The sequence below is a fragment of the Spermophilus citellus genome, assembly GCF_964194105.1.
Source record: "Spermophilus citellus genome assembly, chromosome: 2".
Taxonomy (NCBI): Eukaryota; Metazoa; Chordata; class Mammalia; order Rodentia; family Sciuridae; genus Spermophilus; species Spermophilus citellus.
In genome coordinates, this window is record NC_138183.1 from 155,186,865 (window position 1) to 155,204,170 (window position 17,306).

Genomic DNA, 17,306 nt, shown 5'->3' on the forward strand with positions numbered 1-17,306 from the left:
CACATAAGCTGGAGTCTTCACCTTAACCATGAGCATCCCTGCACCCTTTAGGTGCTTAGCTGCTCAGTTCCTTAGAGTCCATGGTGGGCTGCGTGGAATAACTTTCCTGGGCAAAGTACAAGCTGATCACCATGAACAGCTGCTGGGGGAGCTCAAGGGCAGCTGGGAGGGCCAAGGTTTACTTCTGGGAGTATCTCATCTGAGGAGGCACAAGCACTTCTTTCTGTTTTGTTGCATTGTGTGTTTTGTTGTCTCTTGTAGGATCTTGATCATGAAAACAACTGTGACCAATCGGAAGTCACTGTGGCTACTGCTGCTGATATTAGCCTTCTTGATCACTTTTACAGTTCTCCAAATGTCCACAAAGGTAGGAATTACTTGCTTTCTGTGTTTGCAAAAGTATATTTTTACTTGACACCTCCCCTGTTCTAGGAAAGTCCAGACTTCAAGACCTATAAAACGTAGTAGGGGAGTTTCAAAGGCGTGCACACTTTTTAAGTAGCAGAGTGACTGAAAATCATTAAGCAGCATCTGAGAGGGTAACACTGTGCTTATTCATAGACCTTGTTCCTTTGTTGATTATTTATTCATCACAGCTATCTCTTCACAACACTTAACCTGTATTTTCACCTTCTTTAAGAGAACATCTGAAGAATAAAATGTTTATTTTCATTTAGTAAAATTTATCTGCCTTTTTACTTTGAAGAGAAATATTTCCCCTCTCCAATATCAGACTGTTTGTCTAAACATTCTATTGAAACTTAAATGCTGCTTTTGAAGATCTAAAATCAGCATATCATAGTGATATGGCCGACTCAATGTTTATAGCTGCATGCTTCATAATAGCCAAATTGCAGAATCAACTCACATGTTCATCAATAGATGAATGGATTAAGAAAATGGAGTTTTACTCAGCCATAAATAAAAATGAAATAATGGTATTTACCATTGTGTAGTATTGGCACAGGAAATTGACAGTAAATTATAGAAATAGAGAAAAATCATGTGAAGTGAAACAGGCCAGACTTAGAAAATCAAGGGTGGAATGTTTTTTCTCATACATGGAAGCTAGAGCAAAGCAAAGTAAGAAAAGCTGTGGGGAAGGAGATGGGATATCAGAAAGACACAGGGAAAATAAGTGGAATAGAAGAAGGTCAAGAGTGAGGAAGGAAGGGAAGAAGGAAGATAAATAGAATGAATTTAATAAAATCATGTTATATTCACATATAAATTACCAAAGGAATTTTACTTTTATGTATATATAGAAGAAAGGAAAAAATTAGTAGACTAGAGGAGGGAGTATGGGGGTAGGAGGAAGGAGGTCTGGGAATTGAAATCAAATTCCTTGCATGTGTGATTTGTCCAAGTGAACCCAACTACTATGTATAATTATGATGCTCTAATAAAAAATGTTGCTTTTGTTATTTAACCTTTCAATGCATGTGCTTTATTTTGTTTTTATTTCCTTCTGTTATTCTTTTATTTCCATATAAATAGCCACTTCCTTTTATTTAATGTAGTCCTTCCTTTCTAGGGCATGCCACCTCATATCTCAAGGGTTGTCTACCAAGTGAAGGTCCCTTTGGGGCTCTTGTTCTGTTCCATTGACCACTTGGTCTTCCTTGTGCCAACACTACATTGTTACTACTGACAGAGCTTCAAAATTAGTCTTGAAAGCTTGCAGGTCACATTACCATTGTTTGTTTCACTTCAGAAGATTTTAGCTCTTTACTCTCTCTTGCACTTTTTAGAGTCAGCCTATTAAATCTGAAGAAAAATTCTATTTGAATTTTATAAACATGACTTTACCTTACGTAAGTCAAATTGGAAACTGATGTTTATATTTTTCTATTGAGCAACATCAAATATCTACTTATTTAGGTCTTTCTTCAAGTCTATCAGTAAATCTTACAGTTTTGGCCTACAGATCTTCCACATTTTCTGTTAGATTTATTCCTAGGTATTTTGTAATTATATGTTGCTATAATATTTTGTTTGTATATGCTGTTCTTTTTAAAATGAGAGTTTCTAATTGCTTAGTCATGGTGTAGAGGAGCACAATTGATTTTTACATATTGAACAATAAAATTTTAACTTTCCAGGATCTCGACTTGATTCATTAATGCCACCACCATCTCTTAGAGAATGGAAAGTATATTTATACTATAGCTTCCATCTTTTGTAGAACCTTATCTGTGTTTGGAACTATGATTTTTCTTTCTTGATTTAATCTCATCTGTCTTTAATTTTACTGGAGATTCCCCACTAGTTCTGGTTCAATTAAGGTATCTCTGTTTCCCAGAATAAAATTTGTGAAGTTCTCTTCTGTCCTAAGATTTTTCTGGCAAGAAATTGAAACTTCAGTATTGGCTTAGTCCTTCATCTTAAATCAGACTTTTCTTGTTTTCTTTCTACAAAATTATGAGCACAGAAAATAATTCTACCATTCTAAAAATCACTTCTTAATTTTTATTTAAAGTTGCAATAATATATGCATACCTGATAATGTGGTGTGATGTTTCAAATACACTATTATGAAAACATTGTTAAGATCCTCTGGGTCCTTGCTCCTTTTATTATATAGTTCATGTAGCAACTACTGACAGCGATTTTTACATTTCTAATTATGATTGTGGATTTTCCCTTTAATTTGTCAAAATTTGCTTCATTTATAAGTACATGTGTGTATAAGTGTATACACATGTATGATTGCTATGGTTTCTGACAAATTGATCCTTCTAACACGATGAAATGGCCATCTTTATTTCTAAAGATATACTTTGTCCCTTCTATAGTCTATCACTGTCTGTAAGGAATATGGAATATTATTTACCCTAGAGGTAACTTTACACTTGAGTGGTCTTCCTCACGGACAGAAAATGATTAGCTCTTGCTTTTTTTGTTTCTGCTTTTTAGTGAGGCAGGCAGTCCACCTACATTCAATGGAATTATTAAAATGGAAGAATTTAGATTGTTCACTTTGCTCTTTCTTTTCTGTTCTGTCCTTCTATTTTTTTTTTTTGTTTCTCTATATTCCTTTTCCTGCTTATTTTGAGTTTTACTGATTTTTTTATATGTCCTTTTAGTTTCTATGTTGCTTTTTCATTAGTTTCTTTAGGGATCATATCACATATTCTTAACTTTTACAATTATTAATATGTCACTTCATGGAATCTGTAATAACCTTTCAACCACTTAGTTCTCTTTATATCCAATCCTATTCTTTGGGCTATAGTTGTTATATTATTATAATTTTTTAGTCTTTAATTTACCAAATAAATATAGGTACTTTAAAGAAATAGAAACAATCTTTTATATTTATCTATATATTTCCTGCTTCTTATGCTGAGGTTCTGAGTTTCCTACAGCCTAAAGAACTTCAGTCAGCACTTAGAATGCAAATCCTGTGCTGCCCATTCTTCCAGGTATCGACTGCTGACTGCCCTCCAATTCCTGCCTGCTTGTGCTCATTCTCCACTGCTTTTAAAGAGTTGTTTTTTAAAATATATATTTATTCACAGTTTATAATTAGTAGTTGCAGGAGAATTGGTCCAGTACAAACTACTCTGCCTTAATTGGAAATCCTGATAAATGATTAATAGTAATGATTTATCCTACTAATATTTTATTATTTGACATGTTAAGATATTTTTAACAAAAATATTTAGTTATAAAATAATAGAAACAGTTATGATGAATACTTAGCATGTGACATAATCATTCCTAATGCTTTGTGTTATTCCATCAATCCTCACAATAACTACATAAAGTGTTTATTTTGTATTATGTGATACTCAGATGATAAAACTGATTCAAGGGAGGTTAAGAACTTGACCAAAACTACATAGCTAGACAGTGAAGAAGCTAAGCTTCCATCAGAGGAAAATGCCTCTAAAAAAGAGCTATCTACTGTGGTGAGCATACAGTAAGAATAGAATTCTCATGCACTTCTCGTCTGGATGTAAATTGGAACGATTTTATTTTTAACAATTTCATAGTATGTGTCAAATCCTTTAACAATGTTCACCACATTTTACTAATTATTCTATTTCTGAGATTCTTGGTAAATTTCTTGAATTGCAAAGAAGAGTCATTCTTTATAGAATTAAATGTATGATAAAAAACTGAAAGCAACAAATATCCAAAAATATAAGAATGAGTAAAATATTAAGCTATATCTGTAGGCTGAAATAATATAGGACTTTGACATAAAGTTGAGAGATTTTGATGTCACTGATTAAAAGTCAAAATTTAATGATGAATATTTATTTACTTTCATGCAAAGTGGTATACAAGGAATGAGAGAAATTCACCAAAATTTTAACAGTAATTATCAATGGGTTGGTATAATTATTGGTTCATTTTATTTCTTATACACTTTCAGCATTCTTTTAATTCTTAATAATATATTGATATTATCTTATGATTAGAAAATAAACATTCTATAAATCTGTTTTTCTGTATCATGTTAAAAAAATCAATCTGAATACTAATAACATAGAATGTTTAAGCAAAGTAAAAAAGATTAAATAGAAATAATGATATTTTTACATAAAAGCTCCATGCATTTAAACATTTTATTTCTTATTTTTAAATGTAATTGAAAAATGAAAATTTTATATATGCATTATGCATGAAATATTTTGAAATATGTGTACATTGGGGAATAATTAAATCAAAATAATTAACATTACTATTACCTCATTATTATTATTATTTGGTGGTGGTGACAATATTTCAAATCTACTCTCTAAGCAATTTTTTGCTGGGTTTTGTTTTGTTGGGGTATTTTGTGGGGGAAGGGCATTGGTGGTGCTAGGGAACAAACCCAGAGACTCACACATGGTAGGCGAGCACTCCACACCTGAGTTACATCTCCAGCCTCAGCAATTTTCAAGAATACAAATGCATTGTTATTAACTGTTGTCACTAGGTTAGACAATATATTTCTTGAACATATTTCTCCTAAGTGAAAATTTGTGACCAACATATTTTGCACTCATATCTACAAATCATTCTCCAGACCAATGTCAAGGAGCTTTTCTCCTATGTCTTCTTTTAGTAATTTTTCAGTTTCAGGTGTTACATTTAAATTTCAATTCATTTTGGATTGATTTCTTTATAAAATATGATGTAAGGGTATAATTACATTGTTCCACATGTGGACATCCAGTTGTCACAAAGATTTTTAAAGAAAATTTGTTTTTAAAGAAATTTTTATTTTTCTATTGTGTGTTCTGGATACCTTTTTTTAAAAAATTAAAGGACTAGAATACATGTATTTATTTCTGGGCTTTCTGCTGTGTTCTGTTGGTCTGTCAGTCTGTTTTATGACAGTACTATACTGTTTTGATTACTAGACTTTGTAGTATATTTTTAAATCAAGTATTGTGACCTCTAATTTTGTTCTTTTTGTTAAAGAGAGTCTTTGTTATTTAGGCTCTTGTAAGTTCATGTAAATTTTAGGATTCATTTTTCTATTTTTATAAAAACTGCCATTTGTATTTTGATAGAATTTGCATTGAATCTGCAGATTGCTTTGGATAGTATGGATGTTTTAACACTATTAATTCTTCCAATCCATGAACATGGAATATCTTTCCATTTATTTGTATCTTCTTCAGTTTTTTCATCAATGATTTGTAGCTCTCAGTGTACAGGTCTTTCACCTCCTTGGTTAAATTTACTACTAAATATTTTATTTTATCTAATTTTATTTTTGGCAGCTATTGTAAATGAAATCTCTTGATTTTTTTCAGATAATTGGTTATTAGCGTTCAAAAATACTAATGGTTTCTGACTGTTGATTTTATATCCTATAACTTCACTAAACTTGTTTATTCATTCTAACAGGTTTTTGGCAGAATCTTTAGGAGTTTCTAATTAAAAGATCATGTCATTTGCAAACAGGAACAATTTAACTTTCTCCTTTTCACTTTGGATGGCTTATATATCTTTCTCTTGCCTAATTGTTCTGACTAGTACCATGTTAACCAAAAGTTGTAAAAGTTTTCCTTGATATTAGAGGAAAACTTGCAATTATTCAGTACAGAGTGTGGTAGCTGTAGACTTGTCATATGCAGCCTTTATTGTGTTGTGGTACATTTCTTCTATACCTAACTTGTTGAGTGTTTTATGTTAAATCCCAGAAACTCAGGAGGTGGAGGTAGAAGGACTGCAAGAGGGAGGCCAGCCTCAACTATCCTATCTAAAAATTAAAAAAAGGAATAGGAATGTAGCTTAGTGGTAGCACCTCTGGGTTCAATCTCCAACACACACACACACAAAGATGTTACATGATTTTTCTGCATCTATGAAGACTGTCATATGGTTTTTGCCTTTCATTGTGTTAATGTGTTGCACCATTGTATCACACTGATAGATTTGCCTGTTGAATCATCCTTGAACCCCTGGAAGTGATCTAACTGGATTGTAATGAATGATCCTTTAAAAGTGCAGGTGAATTCATTTTGCTAGGATATGTTAAGGACATTTGTATTTATGTTCATTCATTAGGAATATTGGCCTGTAATTCTCTATTCTAGTGTTCTTGTCGGGTTTTGTTTCAGGGTAAGTGTGGCCTCGTGAAATGTTTAGAAGCAGACTCTCCAATTTTTTTTTTTTTTTGGCATACCTTGAGACAGATTGGTATTAGTTCTTCTTTAGAGGATTTAGCAGTGAAGACTTTAGACCCTGGACTTTTCTTTGATGTGAGACTTTTTTAGTAGTGAGTCAATCTTCTTAGTCATTCATCTCTTAGTGCATTCATATCTTCTATTTCTTCATGATTCAGTCTTCGTAGGTGTTATGTGTGTAGGAACTTATCCATCTCTTCTAGGTTATCTAGTTTGCTGGTATGTAGCTATTAAGAGTGGTCTTTTTTGATCTTTGTATTTCTGTGCTAACAGTTGTAATGTATACTTATTCATTTCTGAATTATTTATTTATATGTTTTCTTTCATTTTTCTTAGTCTGCCTAATATTTTGTTTGTTTGTATTTTTTTTAAATCACTTAGTTTTAGTGATCACTTCTATTGACTTTCTATTCTCTATTTCATTTACCTGCTCTGATTTTTATTATGTCCTTCATCTGATAACTTTGGCTTAGTCTGTTCTTATTTTTCCAGGTCCTTGAAGTATAGCATTAGGTTGGTTATTTGATGTATTTATTGCTGTAAAATTCCTAATTAGAATTATTTTTGCTGTCTTCCTTAGTTTTGGTATACTATGGGTACATTGTAATTTGTCTGAAAATATGTTTTTAGTTGTTGTTGTGTGTGTGTGTGTGTTGCTAGGGATTGAATATTGTGCCACATACATGCTAACCAGATGCTCTAACACTGAGCTACTTCTCTTACTCTCCTTTCTAATTTCTTCTTTGACCTATTGGTGGTTTGTATTTAATTTTCCTGTATTTGACAATTTTCTGAAATTCCTTCTGTTATTGATTTCTAGTTTAATTACATTTGAAAAGATACTTGATATGATTTTAATGTTAAGATGTGTTATGTGGCCGAACATGACCTAGCATGTAGAACATCCTGAGTGCACCTAAGAGGAGTATATATTCTGCTGCTTTGGGTGGAATATTCCATATATGTTTATTAAGTCCATATGGTCTAAAGTGCAGGGTTTTGATTTTTTGTTTGTGGTACTCGGGGTGGGACTCAGGGACTCACACATATTAGGCAAGCACTCCACCACTACCACCACTGAGTTACATCCCCAGCCCAGCTAAAGCGTACTTTAATTATGATGTCTCCTTATTGATTTTCTGTCTGAATGATCTATCCATAGCTGAAAATGGGGGTATTAAAGTGTTCCTTACTATAATTGTATTGCAGTTTATTTCTCTTTCTCAAATCTATTGATATCTTCTTTATATATTGAAGTGCTTCAATGTAAGATGGAGATAGATTATATATGATTTTTTATATATATATATATATATATATAATCATATCATCTTAATGAATTGACTCCTTTATCATTATATAATGACCTTTCTTTACAATTTACAATTTTTAACTTAAATCTATTTCATCTGGTGTAACTATAGCTACTACTGCTCTCTTTGTTTCCATGTGCAAGGAATGTATTTTGCCATTCCTTGACTTTCAACCTGAGTGTGTTCTTACAGGTGAAGTCTCTTGTAGGCAGCATATAGTTATGATGTTATGATGGTATCTCCTTTGGAGAATTTAATTTATTACATTATTATAGGTAATTATTGATAGATAAAAACTTACCACTGCCATTTTGCTGTTTTCCTGTTGTTTTGTAGAGTGTTTATTCCTTTCCTCTATGCTTGCTTTCTTCCTTTGTGAGTAGTGATTTTCTCTGGTGGTATGCTTTGATTGCTTACTTTTTACATTTTATGTATTTACTAGAAATGTATTCTTTATGGTTACCATAAAACATACAGAAATATCTAATATTTATAATACCCTCTTTTAAGCTGATAATAGCTTAAGTTTCACCACATGAAAAAGTTTCTTTTTATACCACTCATATTTTAAATTTCTGATATCACAATACATTCTTTTATATTCTGTATCCTTCAACAAACTAGTTTAGCCATTATTATTTTAAATCTTTTGCTGTTCACCTTCAAAATGCAGAAATGTGATTTCCTCCTCATCATTATAGTATCCTAGGATTCTGATTCTGAGTTTGTACTTATCCAAATGTACCTATACAATTGAATCTTATGCTGTTGCATGATTTATGTTATTAATGGCATTTTTCCTTTTATCTCACAGAACTACCACTATCATTTCATGTAAGACAGATCTGATAGTGATGAACAGATTAGATATCTTTGAGATTAAATATTCTTTTACTAAATTTTAGTTTTTTATATAAAAATAATAAAACAAAAGCATTCATTCATTACAGTTTAAAACATTCTCTCATTTGGTCTTCATAGTTGACCAGCAAGGTAGATTTCACAACTATTTTACAACAACTTCTTTCTTTTACAAGAAAGAAGATACTAGGGCTCATTTGGGTTGAATGGTTCTTCCAGAATTGATGAGCCAATGAACACTAACACAGTATCAAAAGTGTGTTGTGTATGACACACATGTGAACACAAAATCTCAATGTTATTTAATTTTAGTACCTCTCATTATTTCATAAAAGTTAAAGTGATATTAAAAAGGAAGATTTTTGATGTTCTCTATCCTCTGTCTTGTCATTTGAGGTATGGACTGCTCTCAAGTTGCCTATCTCCCTCCATCACTGGAACATGATCACAGAGTCCTCAAGCCCTGGAACACCTCTGAATCCAGCAGCTTCACCAACAGAGACTGAGCTGAGAATAAGTAAGATCCGGGAGAAACTAGACCAGCTGATCCCGCCCAGACCCTTCACCCATGTGAACAGCACCACCAGTGCCAAACACAGCACAGTCACCATCCTTAACCCTAGGGACACATACTGCAGGGGGGACCAGCTGGATATTCTGCTGGAGGCCAGGGACCACCTGGGACGCAGGAAGGAATATGGAGGGGACTTCCTCAGGGCAAGGATGTCCTCCCCAGCCCTGAAGGCAGGTGCCTCAGGAAAGGTGACAGACTTCCACAATGGCACCTACCTTGTCAGCTTCACTCTGTTCTGGGAGGGCCAGGTCTCCCTGTCTCTCCTGCTCATCCACCCCAGTGAAGGGGTGTCGGCTCTCTGGAGGGCAAGGAACCAAGGCTATGACAGAGTGATCTTCACGGGCCAGTTCATCAATGGGTCCACACGGGTCCATACTGATTGTGCCCTGATTTTAAACTCAAGCACTGAACTATGCCAGTACCTGGATGCTCAATACCAAGAAGCCTTCTACTGCATGAGGCCTCAGCATGTTCCCTGTGCAGCACTTACCCACATGCATTCCAAGAACAAGGAAGTTTCCTATCTTAGCAAACAAGAAAGGACCATCTTTGTAAGGTAAATAATTACAAAGAGATACCAGGGCAATATGTTGAATTTTCCCATATGTTGGTCCAAAGGAACATCGTATAAGCAAATCAACTTATGTACTGTTTAAGAAGATCCATTTGGGGGAGGATTTGTCAATTAATTTGGGGGACAGGGCTCATTGTCCAGAAGTCCTCAAGTTTTTTCAATCCTTGTCAATGAAATGAAAAAATACAGGCACAATGAAAACCAAGAAAAAAATGAGAAACATGTGTGGGTACTAATATATATATATATATATATATATATATATATATATATATATATATATATTGCAAAGACTTAGCAAGATATATATATCTTGCTAAGTCTTCCTCTGGGTACCTGGATTTCATGGAATTATAGGCAAAGAAATGGAAATTCCCTCACTGTCCTGAATTGAGGGCACCATAATTAGCTAATCACTAAGAAATAACTGAAACATTGGATTTTCTGACTTCGTGAATGTTTCCTGATTTGAGGCCACCAGCAGGTTCATTTCTATACTTGTCTTTTGAAGGTCAAATGTGGGTGTGGAGATTATGGAAAACTTCAATGTGATTAGTGTCTCCAAATGCAACAGTAAGTGCTCCTGTGTTTGTGGAGGGTGCTTAGTGCTAGACACACTTACAGCCTTTCCTCTTTCTGTTGGACTTGTTCAGTTTTAGTTTCATCAGCAAAATGCTCATTTATCTTGCCAATTGTGAGCCAAGGTATCATGTACTAAGTGAATGAATTATTAGAATCCCTAGGATATCAAATGCCTCTTTAGCAACTGTATCTCTCATCATTGATCTACTCTACACATCAGGTAATAGATCACCTGTCCATCTTCCACAATAACCTACAAACTGTTAAACTCTCTTCTAAGTCTTTACAAGGCCCCCTCCTCCAACACCACTCTTCTCTACACCACTACCCTTACTGCTTTCTGCATCAATTCTAGTCCAATAATCACCATCTAGAGGTTTCCAATATGCTACCTAGAAGTCTGGTTACTGTCATTATCTCCTCTTGATTTCTCACCTTTCAAACAACTTCAATATACAAAGTAGAATTTCCACATTCATTTTTACTAATTTCTCTTTAATTTATTTGACTCAAAACAGCCTAGGAAAAAACGATCTAAAATTATTTAAGGCAACATCTTTTATGTCTCTGGAAGCATAGCTAATTGCTAATGTACTTGTCCACACTAAAGTATAAATAGGTACCTTGTTGTAGAAATGATATTTTTCACTCCACATATATGGATAAGCCTATACCAGTCATTAAAATACTAAAGTATTCCATCTAATGAACAATCAGTGCTCCAAATCTGTCACTTCACTATTGTAGCCACCTCAGACTCTTCATGATCTAAACTAGCAGATGAATACCAGGCCCTTCATGGACCCTCAGGACTCTCTCCAGCATACAAACACACTCAAACAGATTGGAAGTTTCTAAAGTTGTTAATAATTTTTATAAGATTTTGAATTTAACTCAATGAATTTATAGACTTTTTTAGTGGCTTGTAATACACTGTGACAGAGTGAAAAACTTAAGAAAAAGGTGAATTAATTGATACTATGCATTATTTTTCATTTCTCTAGAAAAATGGATGACATTGTTTTCATAGAAAAACCGACAAATACTTAAATTTTAACAGAGGGTCATTTTCTTTCCTGGGAGAAAATGTGCCATTATAATGGACATTAATGATACACATTAAGAAACTCACATTAGATCATTTTTTCTGAAAAAATAGCTATTACTTATGAGGATATTTCTGTAAGGATTTTCTACTATAACCACCATCTTCACCCCCCTATTAAGAGGACACTTAGAAAACACAGAAAGTTCCTTAAAAATACTGATGAATAATTTGATATTTTAAGAAGGACCATTTCTTGCTGATTTTTGCAGAAGATCCAGTTCCAGTGAAAGAGAAATGCAAGCCTAGAATGACATCCACAATCCCCAGTGGGCATGTCTGGAAAGAAATATGGAACCCTGTCTCCTGTGATTTAGCTCCAATCAAAATGAATGAGTGCCTGAGAGGAAAATTTATACACCTACTGGGAGATTCCACCATCCGCCAATGGATTGAATTCTTCAAAGCCAGTAGTAACAGTATGATTCAGTCTAAGCTTTTATTCATATTCCCTTCAGAAATTCTCTTGCCTTTCAAGTAGGGAAGAAATGTAGAAAATGCCTCATCTTTATCACATTTCTTCATTACAATACACCAAAAATTTTCACAAGATATTTCCTTTACAAGAATACAAGGAATGGGGGCTGGAGATGTGGCTCAAGCGGTAGCGCGCTCGCCTGGCATGTGTGCGGCCCGGGTTCCATCCTCAGCACCACATACCAACAAAGATGTTGTGTCCGCCGAGAACTAAAAAATAATAAATATTAAAAAAATTCTCTCTCTCTCTCTCTCTCTCTCTCTCTCTCTCTCTCTCTCTCTCTCTCTCCCCTCTCACTCTCTCTTTAAAAAAAAAAAAGAATACAGGGAATGGAAAAGAGCCAGTGTAGAAAAATGTCCCTGTCCAGAGAGAAATTCACACGTCAGTATTTATCCAGAAATCATAGAAAATTATCAATGAAGCTAAAGATGGTTTGAGAAATTAAACTGTGTACTTTCTATTGTTAGTGTGAAGATTATGGGTGTAGATTCTAGATCCAGATGTCCTGAGTTCAAAACCTGAATTCAGATCCTTTATGACTGACTTGGACCAGTTACATGAGCATTCCGTCCGTCAGCTTACTCATCTGTCACCTACAGATGAAAAAAAAAAAAATACCAACCTGGTAAAATGAAATAATACAGAGGGTGCATTTGGAATATTATCTGTGAAGAATTAAGGTTTTATATAAATTATCATCACTATTATCATCACCTGATAGTATGACAGATACAAGAGGAAGGTAAAACTTATATCACATTGGCACAGTGTTTAAAAGCATGGGATTCAGAGTCTAATAGCACTAGACTTAGAAAAAAGGACCTTGGGCCTATTATTTATTTTCTCTGCCACATTTTCTCATATATACAATAAACATGGTGCTTGTTTTGAAGGTGAAATCAGGAAATGAATATAAAGAATTGAACACATTGCAAGGCACATTAGTATATAGAAAGCACCCCCCCCCCAAAAAAAGTACAGAAATTTCAGTTATCATTAGTTAATGTTAGAGTTGGGTTCAGAATACAGCTGGAAAAATCCTAGTACAATTGCTATATTTACAAAACCGAGAGTTCACCAACAATAGCTCAAAATAGATCTTAGCAATCTTACCTAGAGAACTGTCACTACCTGCCTATCTATGTCCCTGGGTGCGGTTCCTACTATTTAGGACTATGCCTTCATGGTGGCTCCATCCTGGTCTTCCAGACATGAAGCCACCCAGGATCTCCAACTTAGCGAGAAAGATGATTCTCAATAAAAAGGAGAAATCAGTAGGACCTGGATTTCAAGTTTTAAGAATTCCCAGTAGAAGAGAGGAGTTTTCAATCCTGACATCTGGGAAATGACAGAACTTCTTGGGAACTCAGTTTGCTCAGTTATAAAAGCAAGGGTCTAGTGATGACCTTCAGCATCACATTCTACAATGGAGGGTCTCAATTCTACAAAGTACTGCAGTACTGAGTTACCTAACCTCTTTAGCTCATCTTGGATGTTGCAGTTGGAAAACATCTCCTGTATGTTTTGTTTAAAGTTGAACTTTTTGGCCAGAGTCTGCTTTGGAGGAGAAAACTGAAGTAAGTTGGAAGCAGAATGAAGAAAATCATTCTGCCATTTTCCACCAACCAATCCTCCAGCATGTCTGTTTTCTAGTCACTAGGTTCAGATTTCAAATATATCTGTTTGCTTCTAAGGTAACACATGTGACCAAACATTAATTATCACTTAATACACATTTACCACTGATATTTTTGCCACAAATCAGCTGGCCTTAATATTCAGATAACAATGTAATTGAGATGCTGAAAAATGGTAGGACTGCATCTTTTCTACTCATGCTATATTTGTTTTCAGGAGTGTCAAGATCAGGTAGGATAGTTTCGCAAGACATGGTGGGAACTTCAAGTTAAAGGCTGACTCTTTACAAAATGTATAGTCCTCAGCAGGTTATTTTCTCTCTCTTTTCCTATTATATGATAATTAAATACATAAATGAGGGATGTTGACATGAGTGATTACCTCAGTCTAAATGAATGCTTTGTAAACTCAAATGACTTCACAAACAAATAGTAATACTATTATTATTATAGATTATTATTCAAGACAATTGCATGCATATGGAAGGAAACATATGCATGGAATTATATTATAAACTTTTGTGTAGACTGTAAGGAGGGGGATGGGGTGATGGCTCAGTGGTAGAGTGCTCGCCTAGCCTGCATGAGGCACTGGGTTCAATCCTTGGCACCACATAAAAACAAACTAATGTATCCACCTAAAACTAAAAATACATAAATAAATAAATGTTAAAAAAAGAAATAGACTTCAAGAAATTTACAAGAAGTTTGAGGAATAGATTTACTTTTGTTTCTTAATTTAATTACATTAGTTAGTATCTTTATCTTCAAATGATTTTAGTCTAGAGTCAACAAGTTGTACAAAAATAATACTTACAAAACTAACAACATTATCCTCCAGTGACATTTTTCCAGTGCCTTACCATCATCCAGTGCCATGGTTTTGCAGAAGGACATACATAATCTATAACATATGTGCAACATTTTTAATTGTTCAAGTAAATTTCAAATGAGTTCCCTCAATCAAACCCATAGTAAATCAGACATGATTAGCTTATTTATATATAATCACCAAATATTTTCTCTTGTATTTATGACTTTGTCAGTCAATCATTTTTAGTGCATTATAGTTATATATAACATTGGGTTTGTTTTAACATAATTATACAAGCATGGAATATAATTTGCTCCAGTTCAGTTGCCAGTACTTCTTCTTTCCTTCTCTTCCCCACCCCTGTTCCCTTTCCTCTATTCTACTGATCTTTCTTCTATTTATTTACAGTTTTATAAATTAGTGTGTTCTAGATCTATAAAGGTGAAATTCACTGTGGTGTACGCTCATAGGATTGTGTGGTAAGATTCATTCCACCATTCTTCCCTTTTCCGGTCCGTCCACCTTTCCACTCAATCACTTCCCTCTACTCCACTGACCTCGCTGCTACTTTCACGAGGTATTCTCTTCTCTTCTTTTCCCACTTATTTTTGTCTAGCTTTCACAGATGAAGGAAAACATTTGACCCTTGACTCTCTGAGTGTAGCTTATTTCACTTAGCATAATGTTTTCTATTTATATCCATTCACCATAACTTGTCAATCATATAACTTTTTTCTCCTCTCACTTTGGGATTGCTTATTTGTCTTCAGCACTCAAGTCAGTGGATCTGCATGAGCATGGAAAATTGCAACACCAACTAGCTGTGGACTTGGATAGAAATATCAACATCCAGTGGCAAAAACATGCTTATCCCTTGATTGGATCATCTATTTATTCAGTGAAAGAAATTGAGTACATTGCCCGAGTCATTGACAGAACTGGAGGAGAAAAAAATACTGTTGTTGTTATTTCTCTGGGCCAGCATTTCAGACCCTTTCCCATTGATGTTTTCATCCGAAGGGCCCTCAATGTGCACAAAGCTGTTCAGCGACTGCTTCTGAGAAGCCCAGACACCACAGTCATTATCAAGACAGAAAACATCAGGGAGATGCACAATGATGCAGAAAGACTAAGTGACTTTCATGGTTACATTCAAAACCTTGTCATGATGGACATTTTCCAGGATCTCAATGTGAGCATCATTGATGCCTGGGATATCACAATTGCATATGGCACAAATGATGTCCACCCACCACAATATGTAGTTGGAAATCAAATTAATATGTTCTTAAACTATATTTGCTAGATAGCACGTATCTCTGAAATTCATTCGTTTAGGGAAATGATAACTATTGAGTGCCTGATAGCATATTGGGTGTCATTTTTGTCTCAGAACTCCAAGGTAGCTGACAAGATAATCTGCACTGTGGCTGGTATGGATCCACCAGTTCAGCCAAGTAAGCTATTTCTACTATGGAATTTCACTTACAAATAAAACTAAGAGTAGTCATAAAAAGGTCATACCCTCCTCAATCAGAGTTATGCTGCTCTTCACCAATGGGAAGCTACGACACCTATGGTAAAAGCTCTTCTCTCTGGTACATGTGAACTATCAAGTAATTGTAAAACAAACACTTGTAGAAAGAATTTTCATTTCATTATCCCTACCACTATAGAAAGATTCTCTCCCAGCTTTAGGGGAGAAGTATAATTCTAAGCAAGGTCTTTGAATCCTGGAAACCTCTAACTTTTCTCTCCTTATAGGAACTCCCACTGAGAGGTTATAATCAGCATTTAGCATCCAGGAATATTAGGATATCACAGATGAAAGCACAGTGTGCTGGAATTGAAGGACCTGGGTCTTAGTTCAATTATGGCCAGTAATTTTAAGACTGAATAAGTCAGTTCAGTTCTCTAAGCAGCAGTTTCTCAAAATGAGAGGTCAGTCTAAAATTTATGATCTTATAAATTAAGACCTTGCTCTGTGTGATTCTGGGAGAGGAGACAGGAGAGGTACATGGGGGGCTGGGAACAGGTTCCATTGCTCCGGCCCCAGTATCAGCCCCTCTGTCCTATGTGTGTATTACACTTCTGGGTGAGCTTCTGCTTTGGACAAAAAAGCCCCACTACTTAAAACATATTTGAAAATCCTTCTGTACATAATCAAAAATGTTGGTTCCTATAATCTACAGAGGAAAGTTAACATTTTAATCACTCTCATTTGCATTTTAATAGGTCTTCCCAAAAAAAGTGACCAAAAAGGAATGACTGATATGAGAATGTCAGTCGAATGGGACAATTTAATTATCACAAAATAATTTGGCAACATACTCTTCCTTAATTTTATACAACAGGGCTCTAACCTACTCACTGTATCTGGGGAAAAAAAAGTGGATATAATAAGACATCTTATGCCTGTTTATCAAGTTTCCTGTGGGAAGGGGATAAAACATTTTATATTCATTTGCCAATGAAGCACAGTTTTCAGTTTAGTGCCCAGTGTACACTCAGATCTACAGAAATATTTATGGAATCTCTATCAGGTGCCAGATACCATTCTAGCTTTGAACATACAGTGGTCAAGAAGTCACGTGAAATATCTGCAATCAAAGACTTTACATTCTTTTTAAGGGGAAAGATCAAAAAACAAAACAACAAAGAAAGATATAGTTCTGTAATAACTATTGTGGAATAATTCTAAAATTCATAGTAAAACAATATGACAGACATTTG

At 34.5% G+C, this 17,306-nt stretch overlaps 2 protein-coding genes across 2 annotated transcripts in view; both read left to right on the plus strand.

The window, feature by feature from the left end:
• Positions 1-271: 271 nt before the first annotated feature.
• Positions 272-15,879, plus strand: LOC308642257 (NXPE family member 4-like; the record flags this gene model as incomplete). The annotated part of the gene is made up of 5 exons (XM_081281097.1): positions 272-367; positions 9,206-9,939; positions 10,469-10,530; positions 11,857-12,063; positions 15,344-15,879. The coding sequence occupies 5 exons, from the start codon at positions 272-274 to the stop codon at positions 15,877-15,879; spliced, it is 1,635 nt and encodes a 544-aa protein (XP_081137223.1).
• LOC308642260 (NXPE family member 1-like) overlaps positions 9,347-17,306 on the plus strand; it is a gene marked incomplete at its 3' end in the record, with an annotated part of 79,602 nt that continues 71,642 nt past the window's right edge. The window contains exon 1 of the mRNA XM_081281102.1: positions 9,347-9,475. The remainder of the gene's footprint in view (positions 9,476-17,306) is intronic.